The following is a 13,869-nucleotide window of genomic DNA, read 5'->3' as shown; positions in this document are numbered from 1 at the left end:
GAAACATTACCTGCCACATAACAAGTGACAGAATAATAAATAAATTAATAATAGTACAATATTTCCATCTGAAATGTAGTAAAGTGGAACTGAAATAGAATAGTAATTTAAGTGTAATAACTGTACCTTGATGTAAAAGTACCTTGATGTAAAAGTGTCTTAATGTAAAAGTACTCTCCACCACTGACGTGGATGTGTATGGGCATTTGGAGAGTGAGACAGAGAGAGAGAGAGAGTGAGACAGAGAGATAGCGTACAACAAACAATGACGCCCTCCACTACTTTCTATTGCACAAAAAGCTGCTCTTGTTGTGTTCATCACCGTCCTGCTGTCAGGTTCCACGTGTTCCAGCCGCTTCCACGGCCCCGCCCCTTCTGCTCCAAATCCCACCGCCCATTGGCTGAGCCTCCTGTCAGTCAGCGCGGGGAGCGGAGGGACCCCGCCCACCCCGCTGCTTGACAGTTCGTTTCTGACGTCACCGGTTCCGTCCCAACACGGAAATGTGGAGCAGAGACCTGAACGGTGGCGTTGCTGTTATTATGGATTCAAATCGGTACTTCTAGCTCACATTTCACTGTGTTTGTCAGCTATCGGTGCGGCTTTAGCCATGTTTAACGGCCGGTGCTAACTTTCTGACGGATGGACGCTCGTGCTGGAAATGGAGAGAGAGTTCGACCTCTGTTGTTAGTTCAATAGCTTCAGTCCTCCGTTTGTTCAGAGACATGAAACGAAGTGTTTCGTGGGTAATGGGGGCTCTGGGACGCCTGCTCCTGTCTCTTCTCCTGCTGTCCTGGGAAGGCAAACTTTTTCAGGTAAACTTTGTTAAACGTAAAGCTGCGTGGCTGTTTCTGTTGTTAATAATTCGGTGTGTGTGTGAGTAGGTGTGTGTGTGTGTGTGTGTGTGTGTGTGTGTGTGTTGCTATTTATGCGCAGCGGAGAACCGCAACTGGCAACCCCCTCCGCTCCTGAATCTATTTCAGGGTCTAGTAAAGTTGCCATGTTGTGACAGGACGTTTGGTCCAAACTGCCTGAAGGTAGTTAACTAATACTGTGTGTGTGTGTGTGTGTGTGTGTGTGTGTGTGTGTGCGCGCGCGCGCGCGCGCGTGCGTGCATGTCTGTGCAAGTCTTGACTCGGTGTTTGCCATGGTGTACTTGTACTACAGACTGCTGTTCAATTCTGTGTTGCCAATTGCCACCCCTTGGTGGGTAAATAAGGGAGTGGTGAACACACACTCCCACCTCCTGTGTGTGGAGGGGGGCGGCGGGGGGGATAAGGATATCCTGCTAAATGAGGAACACAGTGTAATTATTAGAAGGCAGAAACTTAACTGTTGGATAGGACTGTCAACTCCAGGCACTCCTGACACACCCACTCACACTTCCACTGACACACATACACACACTCACACACGCTGTAGTTAAGCTATGCTGAAATCTCAGATACATGACACGTGACTGAGCAACCAGTCAGACAGCTGGCCTAAAGCTTCTCTTTCTGTTTCTGGCGACCCATCAGGTTGGAGGGGTCAGATCGGTCACCCTCCCAGAATCCCTGCTGTTCGTCTCGACACTGGATGGCAGTCTGCATGCTGTGTCCAAACAGTCAGGAGAGATCAAGTGGACCCTGAGAGAAGGTTCATACATACAAATGTTAATATTATGTCCTAATTGCTGTTTTCATTTTTAAATATCCACATGAAATTCTTCTTTGATTTCTTTCAGACCCCATTATTCAAGTACCTGTTTACCTCACAGAGTGAGTAACACACTCACACACACATATCAACAGTAACAGTAAGTATATTTATATGAAATTAAGTCTAGCACTTAAGTGTGTAGTCTTATTTAGTTAGTCTTGGATTAGATAGTGAATCATCTGTAAGGTATTGCACAAGGTCTTGGTGCTGAAAGAGGAGAGGAGAAAATATTCAAACGATGCACAGCCCTACACACACCAAATCTAATTAAAGGACTGATGCATGCATGTTGTTTTTGTAGGCCGGGTTTTCTCCCAGACCCCAACGATGGCAGTTTGTATGTCCTGGGCGGCAAGCATAAGGAAGGCCTGATGGTAAAGAATGCTGTGTCAAAGCTCCAGACTTTTTACACTGGTGGCAGCGCTGGCAGTGGCACATAATTTAGGTGCACAAAATCTGAATCTCAGCTGTTTTAGAGGTGTTTCGTATGAAATCAAAGTATGTACAAAGAATTAAAATTTTGGCAACAAGGTGCAACAGCGATGTTTTATTAACATAGGGTGCTGATCAACCAAAAGAAACCTGTTCTTGTTTAAAGTATATACAGTTTAATAACTTAAATGAACATAAAATGAATAAAAGAGCTTTAAAATACCAAAAAAGTTCTCTGCCACGTCCCCTTTGCAAGAGATCCCCAGTTTGAAACTCAAGGGGTAGCAGTGCCACCAGTCATTTGTTTTAATGGCACCAAATTGGTGGCAGTTTGGAGCCCAGAATGTGTGTGTGTGTGTGTGTGTGTGTGTGTGTGTGTGTGTGTGTGTGTGTGTGTGTGTGTGTGTGTGTGTGTGTGTGTGTGTGTGTGTGTGTGTGTGTGTATGTGTGTGTTTGTCTGTTTCTATGTGTCAGTTTTCACTTTATTTCTCTGTTGTTTGGATGTATCTGCAGAAACTGCCGTTCACCATCCCAGAGCTGGTTCAGTCAGCTCCCTGCAGGAGCTCTGACGGTATACTCTATACAGGTGAGACTGTGTGTGTGTGTGTGTGTGTGTGTGTGTGTGTGTGTGTGTGTGTGTGTGTGTGTGTGTGTGTGTGTGTGTGTGTGTGTGTGTCTCATGCAGAGCAGCTGACAGTTCTCAGGAAGGAAGAATGACAGACGAGACACATAAATATTTGACATACTTTACTGCTGCTGGCTCATATTTACGTGTGTGTGTGTGTGTGTGTGTGTGTGTACACATGAAGGCAAAAAGCAGGATGTGTGGTTCGTGGTGGATCCAGAAACAGGCGAGAAACAAACCAGTTTAACCACCTCATCCTCTGAATCCATCTGCCCCAACACTCCTCTCCTTTACATTGGACGCACAGGTATGTTGCACAGGTGCACACTAATACACACACACAGACACACACACACACACACACACACACACACACACACACCACACACACACACACACATTACAGTTAATGAACTTTTCACCTGTTTTCCTCTCTAGAATACGTGGTCACCATGTTTGACACCAAGACACAGGAGCTCCGGTGGAACGCTACATACAATGATTACTCTGCTCCACCTTACGATGAGAAACAAGACTACAGTACGTCTCTCACACACCCAGTCAGTTACATACACTGACATGACAGGCAATTAGCTCTGTGATGTCAGTCTAATTATGAAGTAATGACAGCCTTGCAGAACCTGCTTTGTGTGTATTAAAGAACCGGATAACACATTACAATACGGAACACAAAATTGTGGTAGTTACTAAGTGAGGAGTAAATCAGGAGCGACAGACCAGGAAATGCTAGATTAATATAAAGTAATCCCTCATTACCTTAATGAATTCTTCTACTTCCGTCATTCCACATCACTTAGTAACCACTCAGGATGATGTACCGCTTTACTTTGGGTATGCAAAAAGAGTAACTAATAAATATTTAATGAGTCATTACTATTATTTTACAACTCAGTGGATGATTAACAATTGATCAGGAACTACTCATAAAGAAAGTGGTTTGTCACAGATATTTGAGAACCAATCGTCACCTAATGATTCAGTAATATAACATCTCCTAGTCTGTTCTCTAGTAACTCATCATTATCTACTATATAGTCCTCGATTCAGAGCTATTGAGGAACTAACGATTCATTAATTATCAGGACACTCCTGATTCGTTCCTCAATCCCTCCTTAGTAACTACAACAATATTGCGTACCGTATTGTAAAGTGTTACCAAAAACAGAAAAAAAATCTTTGGATACCTGTATGTCTAGAACAGGTGTATTTGAGCACAGGACATTCCAGTTTAGGCAAAAATGTTACTTTGCTTTTTTTGGTCCATCTACTGCTTTCAAGGACAGTTATTCACTTTCACCCTGAAATGTTCAGCTATTCACTTCCACTGAGGAGTTGTATTCAGTCCTGTTTGTTTGCCTGCAGAATATCTCAAAAATCTGTTAACAGGTTACAGTCAAATAAAGTAAAAAGTTAAGAACAAGTTATTCATATTTTCACATAGATCTGAATACAATGTGGGATAGAGCATTTTAAAACATTATCCTATTAGCTCATGAACTAATGCACTTACTTACATGGATTAAAATCTGAGACATGTAAACAAAACATATCAAAATTAGAAATGTACAGGATTGTGCAACCTTCTCTGAGTGCTCTCTACTTTAATATTTATATTTCAAATAACCAAATCAGGTGGCTCAAGATTGAACGATTACATGAATAAGGACTTCTCTGATATTTGAAGCCTTCGAAAACTTTGGAACTTGCCAAAAACTGACCTGTCCTATCTGTTGTACCACCAGAGATGGCTCACCTTGTGTCGAGTGGTGATGGTCTCGTTGTGACAGTTGACAGAGAGACAGGTAGGGGGACGTGTGTGGTTTCTACTGTGAAGGATGGATGTGTTTCTGTATTTTCATCTCTACTCCCTTAGTAAGGTTGCAAGTGTGTTTTTGTCTCTTCAGGTGACGTCTTGTGGAGTCAGAACTACGGCTCGCCCGTCGTAGGGGTCTACCTGTACTCTGGAGACTCACTTAGACACGCCCCCCACCTGTCCCTCGCCATGGAAACACTTCGGTTCCTCACCTTTTCCTCTGCCAACGACCAGGCAGATGCACACTCCACATTGAAGTGGAGCTATCAGTTTGTGAAGGAGCAAGCCAGTGCACAAACAGAACTTGTGTAAGAGCAATTGTATACACATGCACACAGTCCTACACCATCCATATTGATGCACAAGGCAGAACAAGAACTGCTGAGTCTGTTATTTTCTCTGTCAGGATACCTCAGGTTATATCATCACACTTAGCGCAGGCAAAAAGATAAGCTGTGCTTAAAATGTTACCCGTTTTCTAAAGTTTGCCTGTAGTCTGTTTATCCTTTAGTTACACAGCATGAAGTACTAGTACTGCAGTTGAATACACAGTCCCTGGTTTCCTGATTGATGTGTTAGGTGTCTGGTTATATGGTTTAAGGGACAAGTACAAACAGGTATTTTCTGTGGCAAAACAATGTACTGACTGAAGGAATGACCTGAGTTTTTGCTTCTTTAAGGCCCACCCTATATGTAGGAAAACTGGACTCCCACCTCTATGCCTCCACTTCTCTTGTCCACCACGGAGTCTCGTTAGTGGTGAGTTTAAATATATTACCTATTTTTATCATATAACTGCGTTCACACACCCAGTTTCCTGAAACATCCAGGTCACACATCAGCGGTGATTCTCTCTCCTGTTGCTATGGCAGCCTCGGGGACTTACTTTGGCTCGAATCGATGGTCCAGTGACGGCTGGAGTGACGGTCAGAGAGCGAGGGGAGTGTGAGATCACACCGTCCACCGATGTGCGCTATCCACCAGGGAGCACAAACAGCCGGAAAAACCACTGGCTGCTAATAGGTAAACACACACACACACGCACGCACATACACACACACACACACACACACACACTTAATTATTGGATGTCCCTCAATAGCAATGAAAAAACACTTCTCGGATGCTATGTGGCTGGTCTATAGAAACGTATTCTGTTATTTATGTATTAATAAGTGGAGAAAAATGACGACTACAGGGTGTTAAATCCCTGTTGTTGCTGAAGGAGCATACATAGACTAAAACAAGCAAACTTTATTATCAGAAAGTCTTAAAAAACTGCATGCAGAGACATAAAAAAGCAATCATTTCTCCAAAAACTGAATTTTAAATAAACAGCATGGACTTTTCTGAAGTATGCAAATTTGAAAACATTTTATCTACGCTTACCTCAGGTGACTGACATCAAGGACTCTGGCCAAGCAAAGGTCACAACTTATTTATTGACCAGACAAGTAACACTGAACCAAACACAAGCTTTCATACAGCTTTAAGATGCCTCATATCTGTGTGTTTGTGTGTTGAAGGCCACCACGAGCTCCCTCCAGTGGCTCACACCACCATGCTGAGGGATTTCCCAGTCAGCCTGCAGCGGTCTAGTGAGGCAGTCATCCCCCCTCGACCTTCTGCCTCCCCCGCCTCCTACTACCACCAGCGCTATGTGAGTCACAGCTCCAAACTACTTCTGCGTCACTGCTGCAGTCCACACCAGAGAGTCAGTCACTTATGGGTGTATCAGACAATGATCCTCTTCTATCGGGCTATCACTGTCCATTATAGCCCACTATCACTGTCCATTATAGACTGTCTCAGAGACCATATCATCGATGTCATGAATTGCTAAATGTCCCTTTAACAACCACTTTCATTGTAAACTGCTTTTCAGAGAACAATGACGACAAACACAGATAAAAACAAGTGAAATCTCATTATATTTCCATTGTTTCTTAGCCCTTATTGTTTCTGTGTCCTTCAGTTCCAGACAGTTGCTGGCAGCCATAGCGACACTAATGCTAATAGAGGAGGGATTGATGGAAGGACATCAGAGCGGGCCCAAAGACCGGCCACCGTGCTGCCTGTCTACATCACTCAGGACCGCCTCACTCTGGTCGTTCTGACGCTGCTGCTGGGAGGATGGCTGGCCTTCGCACTCACGTACCCCATTGTGAGTGTGCCTTATGTCTATCTGTTGTTAAGATGCATATGTGTCTAAGATGCATTTTTCAGATTTTATTCCCAACGATAAGGGAGAGTGGAAATAACCATTCTAAGATGCTTTCAAACAGCTATGTACCTTTTGATCTATGATTGTTATTGCATCCAAAGAGTTATTTTAAGATAGAAGTGTTCATTTTCTGGATTGCCTAGTTCACCTCAGCATGCCTTCTCTACTTCTACTTAAGTTAGGAAGCCTTTAGTGTGATCTGTATCTGTGTGTGTTTCTCCAGCGGGCAGCCCAGCAGCTGAAAGCTCAAAGGCAACTGGAGGAGGCTTTTGAGTCTCGCCTTCAGCGCATGCAGACCAACATGCTGACCAACGTGCCAACAGTGACCTTGGTTTCATCAGACACAACCCTTTCTACTGACACACACCTCTCCAGTGGTATGTAACTTCTAAAACAAGGTCTATATAGTCCTGTCTCCCTTCTATTTAATGACCTTGGGGTCCAGTTCCATGATTAAACATTCTTCTTTGATGTGCACTTGAGAAATAAAGGATTACTAAAATGTATGAAGTAATGTTGAAGCTACTATTTTTCTCCAGCCCTTGAAATCCTGGATTTATTATTCATTCCTTAATTAAGCTGCATACAGAAAAAGTCCCTCACTGACCTGCAAGAGCAACATACATATTGTAAATGTTCATATTTCTATATCCAGACTCGCAACCTGCATCTGCTGACCCTCCACCCAGTCCTCACACTCCAAGCAGCAGCACCTCAAATGTCGATAAAAATGGCACCGCTGGGCACAAACCCACAGCAGGTAACACGCCAAACTGAGTGTGTTTAGAAATACTGTAGATTATTTCCTCCTGTCCCTCAACATAACGATGGGATTTATTTTTTTTCCGACCTCTCTCTCAGAGGGAAACAGCGAGGAGGTGCAGGTGGGAAAAATTTCCTTCTCTCCATCTGAGGTGCTTGGACACGGCACAGCGGGAACTTTTGTCTTCAGGTACAATATGTGATCATTGCACAGTTAATGGTACAGGCCCTGCAGGACCATATCAGTGGATCTGCATGCTTTAGATCATTAGATACAAAACAGGTGTACTTTTAAACAACAAATGTTCTTCACTTCGTGTGTTGAGATGAACTATATTGTTCTGAGGCTGATACTATACATAGTACATGGATGCTCTGTTTTGTGACTTTAGGGGCCAGTTTGATGGACGCCATGTGGCAGTGAAGCGGATACTACCGGAGTGTTTTGAGGTAGCAGAACGCGAGGTGCAGCTCCTCAGAGAGTCTGACACACACCCGAACGTCATCCGATATTTCTGCACAGAGAGAGACCGCCTCTTCACTTACATCGCCATCGAGCTGTGCGCTGCAACTCTGCAACAGGTCAGCACTGTCCTTTAGGACCAGTTAGTTACTTTGTTATCATCGTCATCAAGCAGTTTGTCATTAGCATTCGATTTTTGAATGTCGTTTAAAGTGTTATGCATTAATAACAAAACTAACACATGTTTTTGTTTGTGTATTCTCTTCAGTATGTTGAGGATCCATCTTGCTTTCCTGAGCTGAATCCTTTAACTCTGCTGGAACAGACCATGTGTGGCCTGTCACACCTCCACTCGCTCAACATAGGTCTGACACACACACACATATGCAAACTTAACTTAGACAGCTAGAAAAAATGTTTCCCCAACAATCTTTCTGAAAAACCATCAATCTCCATCATTTCATCCTTTAGTCCATCGTGACCTGAAGCCCAGAAACATCCTCCTTTCTGGTCCCAGTGCGCTGGGTCGGGTCCGAGCTCTGATCTCAGACTTTGGACTCTGTAAGAAGATCCCAGATGGTCGGACCAGCTTCTCGTTGCGTTCAGGAATACCAGGAACTGAAGGCTGGATAGCTCCCGAAGTACTGCGGGATACTCCTGGCAACAAACCAGTAGGATGCACACTTGTATTACATGCGACAGAATTGTCTTTGAGCATTCAGCTATCTTGTTAGTTAAAGTGGCCACAGTGATAAAAAGTAAATTTTCTTTATACAGTAGATGATAAATCGGCTTCATATGGGTCTGTTATTAAATCCTAAAATATACATCAATTTGTCTTGTGAATTTGAATGGGACTTACTTTGGTAATTTGGTAAAAGTAATTATTTCAAAAGGCCATTCTCTTGAAATTCAAATATTTCAAGAGAATGGCCTTTTGAAATAATGACTTTATTTTTTTTTTTTTATTAAAAAACATGAATAATTCTTCTCAAAAAATACATATAAACAAAAAGAACTGTGGGTGGGTTCTGGACAAGATTGAGGAACTCTGACACAAAAGTATTTTTTCTTAGCACAGTAATCATGTGTGTATTTTCTGATTCAGTGTTTCTTGTGTCCACAGACGGCAGCGGTGGACGTGTTCTCAGCAGGTTGTGTGTTCTACTATGTGATCAGCAGGGGGCAGCATCCTTTTGGTGATACATTGAGACGACAGGTTAACATCCTGTCAGGAGAATATTCACTCTCGCATTTTATGGAGGATATGCACGGTGAGAGTGGTCTTCACGCATATCTCTTTCCTGTCTAGCCAATTCCTGCATAACTCATTCCCACAATACTTCTGCATAAAATTTTCACATGAAACGATTTTCTTGGAAAATTCCCCCAACCACCTCCCTTTCCTGAACCACCTTGAGACCAGGCCAAGTCAGATCACACCTCACAAATCCACTCAGTGTTCAAGGGATTTTCTTGCTATGACTTGAGCCTCTTAGGCAGAACTGTCTCTCAAGATGAGTTCCTTTAAATAATCCCAATTTCTTTACGGTTTACATGCAAATTTCACACATTGCAGTAATTGCAAAATCACCTAGAAAAGTGTTGCAGGTTGTGTTTCGGACAGTGATGATCACAAAAATCTGCCATCTATTTCTCTCTGTAACCAGATGATGTCATAGCACAGGATCTGATTGAGCAGATGATCTGTGCCGAGGCTCTCCACCGCCCCTCCACCGCCTGTGTGCTCAAACATCCGTTCTTCTGGACCCCCGAGAAGCAGCTGCTCTTTTTCCAGGTGTGTTCAATCACATCTCTGTGGTCATTTGGTCATAGATGCATTAAAGAACAGCTGCTCGCGTGACATTTTCATGACTAATCGTATGAAAAGGTTACTTCCTTCTGGTTTAAAAATTCATAAATTAGACGTGTATTTGTTATTTTGCTGATAACGAAAAGAGAGATGCCTGAGGGGGTATGAGCGTATACCTCAGTAGTCTGTCCTGTATCCTTCTTGCTCGGCCCCATGTCTCTGTAGACTCCAGAAATATTTTCTTGTGGTTGTTTGTGTATGTGTGTAGGACGTGAGTGACCGCATAGAGAAGGAACCAGCAGACAGTCCGATTGTGGTCAAACTGGAAACTGCAGGGAGAGCAGTGGTTCGAACCAACTGGAGGATGCATATCTCTGTACCCCTTCAGACAGGTGCACACACACACACACACACACACACACACAGTATCACATGACTGCTCTGTCCACACCTGTGCAGAACAAAGCCATCAATGGTCCTTAATCCACTTCTTCCTGTCTACATTCCAGACCTGAGGCGGTTCAGGACATATAAAGGAAACTCAGTCAGAGATCTGCTGAGAGCTATGAGGAATAAGGTCAGCGTGCATGCTTACATGACATGCTGCACACACACTTTGACACATCAGCATTTTTTTGACCTTTTGCATGTTGACATTGCTTGTTACAGAAGCATCACTACCACGAGTTGCCACCAGAGGTGCAGGAGACTCTCGGCGAGCTGCCCGAGGGCTTCGTCAGCTACTTCACCTCACGGTTTCCACGGTTACTGATGCACACACATGCTGCTCTCCACATCTGCGCCCATGAGAGACTGTTTCACCCCTACTATCTGTCCCCCAGCACGAAATAACAATTACATGCACTCTATACTCCGTACACATACATGCACATAATGTACATTAGTGTACTTTTTTGTGAGCTAAAGAAATTCCTGACTGTGCCCCATTATTGCTTTTGTAAAGCCCATACTGTTTTTCGGGGGAAGATACAGTGCTGTGAAAAAGTTTTTATATGCCTTGAGTCGTTTTATAGATTTATTTTATTTTTCTGCAGCTATTGACCAAGAACTTATTTAAAAATTTAATTAGAAAGCACTCAGAGTCCATTTCTTCAGAAAGGCTGCATACAATTGTTATATTAATCTATATCTTAATGTATAACACCATCAGAATACACATAATGACACGTTCAATAGTCCCACAATGTGTTTCCTGGAGAGAAGCTCAGGTAAAAGGCACCAAAAAGTTCAGTAGGTGATTGTTCTTTTACTGAAGGGTGTACGATGAAGCAACATTAGCTAGTTAGTGAGGTATGTTGAGCCCAGAGTTTTCAGTGTCATAAAGGTCGTTGTCTTTTAAACTGGCTAGATCACCGAGATACCGAGGCTGCAAACTTAACCTGGTCCGGACCAGGTCATAAAGAGCTCTACAGTGTGCAGTTGGTACCTTAGAAATAAACAGGAGGCACTGAGAGTCACTAAAAACAAATGTATTCACTTATCCTGTATTTCCTCTTGACTGAAGGGGGTGGCACATGATCGTTTATTTTCAGTCAGTTTTTGAAGGAAAATTCAGCGATTTTGTGTAGAACAGTCAGATGACACATCAAATGCCCTTTTTTATGAGAGCGTGCACAGAGCCTGAAGCAGAAAGACTGAGTTAACAAAGACAGTTGATAACCACCATCGTGATACCCGTTATCTCTGACTGACTGCAAGTTTAAGGCTTGCTGAGACAGCCCACGCAAAGAAAGCCTTGCTACGTTGAACTTCATTCGTAGCACAGCCCTTCGGAGTGTTGCCTGATTTTGTTTTTGGGGAAACAAACACATTTTAATTCTAGTATGAGGAGATGTGGAGAACACAGCTATAGGAAGACCTATTTAATACGCTACAACAGTGTGTGCTCCAGATCTCCTGATTCCAGGTCCAAGAAAACGCTGGCGGTGATGGTCAAAAAACGCCCTGAAACAAATCACTTGTTCATCAGCCCATTCCAACAGATTTCATGGAGATATGTTTACAATTTTGAGATGTCCTGCTAACAGACAGAGAAACAAACACAACCAAAAATCTGATCTCTCTGGCAGAAGGGGATTATTTTAAAGGTTTCTACTTTTATCGTTTTTAGTTTGTTTGAAGCCTATATAAGGTTAATCTAATATTACCTCATTATAACTGGAAAATGTTGCTTGTTTCATGATGAAATACATTTGAAATAAATCAAAAAGGTCTCACACTCCAGTTTTAGCTGCAGGTTTTAAACTTCACAAAATCACTGTTGAAATAGTCGTTCAGATTTTTAGCCAGTAGAACCTTATAGCACATCCAAATGGAGCCATGTTGGATTTTACGGTGCCAAATAAATACTGATTTGGTTAATATGAGCATGTTGTGGAAGGTGATGTGAACGTAGTAACAGCTAGAAACACTATGTGAGGTGCTCAAACTTTGTCACAGCACTGTACAAAGTACAGTGTTGCAAGGCTGAACGTCTTAGCAGAGATCTCCATTTAACCAGCTGGTTAAACAGTTTACTTCCCTTCCCGTCCCTGTTGCTGCTGTGCTTCCCTCAGCTCCTCTGTAGAAAGTGCCAAAGACTCCACAATATTTACTTTGCTGTTTGTTTTTATGTATTTGATGTGTGTGTGTGTTATACTGACTGACTATTATGCTCCATGTACTGCCTACTAAAGGTTCAGTACATTCTATCATTGGCACTGTTAAAATGTTGGCAATGTGCGTATGCTGTGAAAATCTGATTTATCACCAGTGTATGAAGGCAACAGTAGCAACATTGCCCATTCATAGACATTTTTTAACAGAATGCAGTATATTTCACCCCTCCTGATAGTTGGCTTTGGTGTTTGAGCTCACTCTGCGACAAAAAATGCCACTAAATGCTCTCAGAGCCATGTGAAATCCCTCCCTGGGACTACTGGATGGTTTGTTCATAGGTCTGCAGTAGAATGAATGATGAAGATTCAAACTTTTGTACTTTTTTTTTGAATGAGTGAATTAAATTGATGCTTTGGGTGTGCCAAAGAATGAAGTAAATCAAGTCTTGTCACCAGTTTGTAAACACAGACAGAGAAAACCTAACTGTATGACTGATAAAATATCCTTCTCAAAAGGCCTGAACGCACATTTTCTCCATCAGCTTCTTCCTGTGAGTGACGGAGGTCCTACAGTACATGAACGCACAATTTTCAACCAGTTTTAATTCCCTCAGACAAGAACAATAGCTCCTCTTACTGGTTAGAAGTTGGCTGAGCTCAAGTGGAAAAACACACTGTTGCCTCCCTCCATGCATCAGTCAGGATTTAGCTTAATTTGAATCAAATCTGACGATGTTTGCTTAGGTTGCCATGTCCCTGTTACTTAAATCTGATCACAGTCCTGATGAAGCATATTAGCAGAGTCCCTTTAGTGTTACATTAGTAATAAGTAATGATGCTGTTTCCCAAGCTTTTACTTTGATTACTGCTTCTTCACTCATGAATATTAAAAATTAAAGAGAGAGGCTTAAAGACTTAATATGAAATTTGCTTTTCAGGGAAACCTCTATTGTAGATGAATGACGGCATCCCAAAAATATATATATAAAAATTGGATATTTTGAACATCTGCAACATTACATTAAAGAGATATCACAAATTTACCATAAAAGGTATCCTGGTATCCTACAAAACGTTTAAACTCTGGAGAGTTTGTTGAGTAATGATATAACTGTATGTTAGACAAATACTGTTCTATTGTCTATAACAGAAATAAAGTCTCCACTTTCTCTTCTCCCACAAGCCCCCACCACCAACAGGAAAGGTGTTACTTTGAATGTCAGTGTAAAGCCCGTGTCCACCTGGATCCATTCATTAAATTATTCAATTTTATTAACACCATCAGACCATTCATAGCCTCAGTGACATCAACAGATCTAATATTTTTATGCATTTAACAACAGCAAGAAGACTTGAGGGTTAAATTTTAACACGGCCGTTCGCCTTGTTGAAGGATACC

General features: G+C 42.4%; 1 protein-coding gene across 1 annotated transcript; it reads left to right on the top strand.

The window, feature by feature from the left end:
* Positions 1-521: 521 nt before the first annotated feature.
* On the top strand, positions 522-12,909 carry ern2 (endoplasmic reticulum to nucleus signaling 2). Its single transcript, XM_070856556.1, has 24 exons — positions 522-813; positions 1,519-1,636; positions 1,725-1,758; positions 2,001-2,073; positions 2,645-2,717; positions 2,941-3,063; positions 3,195-3,296; positions 4,520-4,579; positions 4,682-4,898; positions 5,271-5,349; positions 5,463-5,613; positions 6,117-6,250; positions 6,566-6,754; positions 7,038-7,191; positions 7,470-7,574; positions 7,676-7,766; positions 7,969-8,158; positions 8,308-8,404; positions 8,511-8,710; positions 9,166-9,313; positions 9,710-9,837; positions 10,121-10,244; positions 10,362-10,429; positions 10,522-12,909. The coding sequence occupies exons 1-24, from the start codon at positions 724-726 to the stop codon at positions 10,702-10,704; spliced, it is 2,931 nt and encodes a 976-aa protein (XP_070712657.1). The 5' UTR covers positions 522-723; the 3' UTR covers positions 10,705-12,909.
* The last annotated feature ends 960 nt before the right edge of the window (positions 12,910-13,869 follow it).

The sequence above is a fragment of the Pempheris klunzingeri genome, chromosome 3 (assembly GCF_042242105.1).
Source record: "Pempheris klunzingeri isolate RE-2024b chromosome 3, fPemKlu1.hap1, whole genome shotgun sequence".
NCBI classification, from domain to species: Eukaryota; Metazoa; Chordata; class Actinopteri; order Acropomatiformes; family Pempheridae; genus Pempheris; species Pempheris klunzingeri.
The sequence above is the reverse complement of the archived record's forward strand: the minus strand, read 5'-3'. Positions and strand labels throughout refer to the sequence as shown.

Bases quoted from the DNA above. Each gene is read 5' to 3' on its own strand.
- ern2 (XM_070856556.1), top strand. From the start codon at position 724: ATGAAACGAAGTGTTTCGTGGGTAATGGGGGCTCTGGGACGCCTGCTC. The intron at 1,637-1,724 runs GTTCATACATAC...GATTTCTTTCAG, and splicing joins CAAGTGGACCCTGAGAGAAG to ACCCCATTATTCAAGTACCT. The intron at 4,580-4,681 runs GTAGGGGGACGT...TTGTCTCTTCAG, and splicing joins GACAGTTGACAGAGAGACAG to GTGACGTCTTGTGGAGTCAG.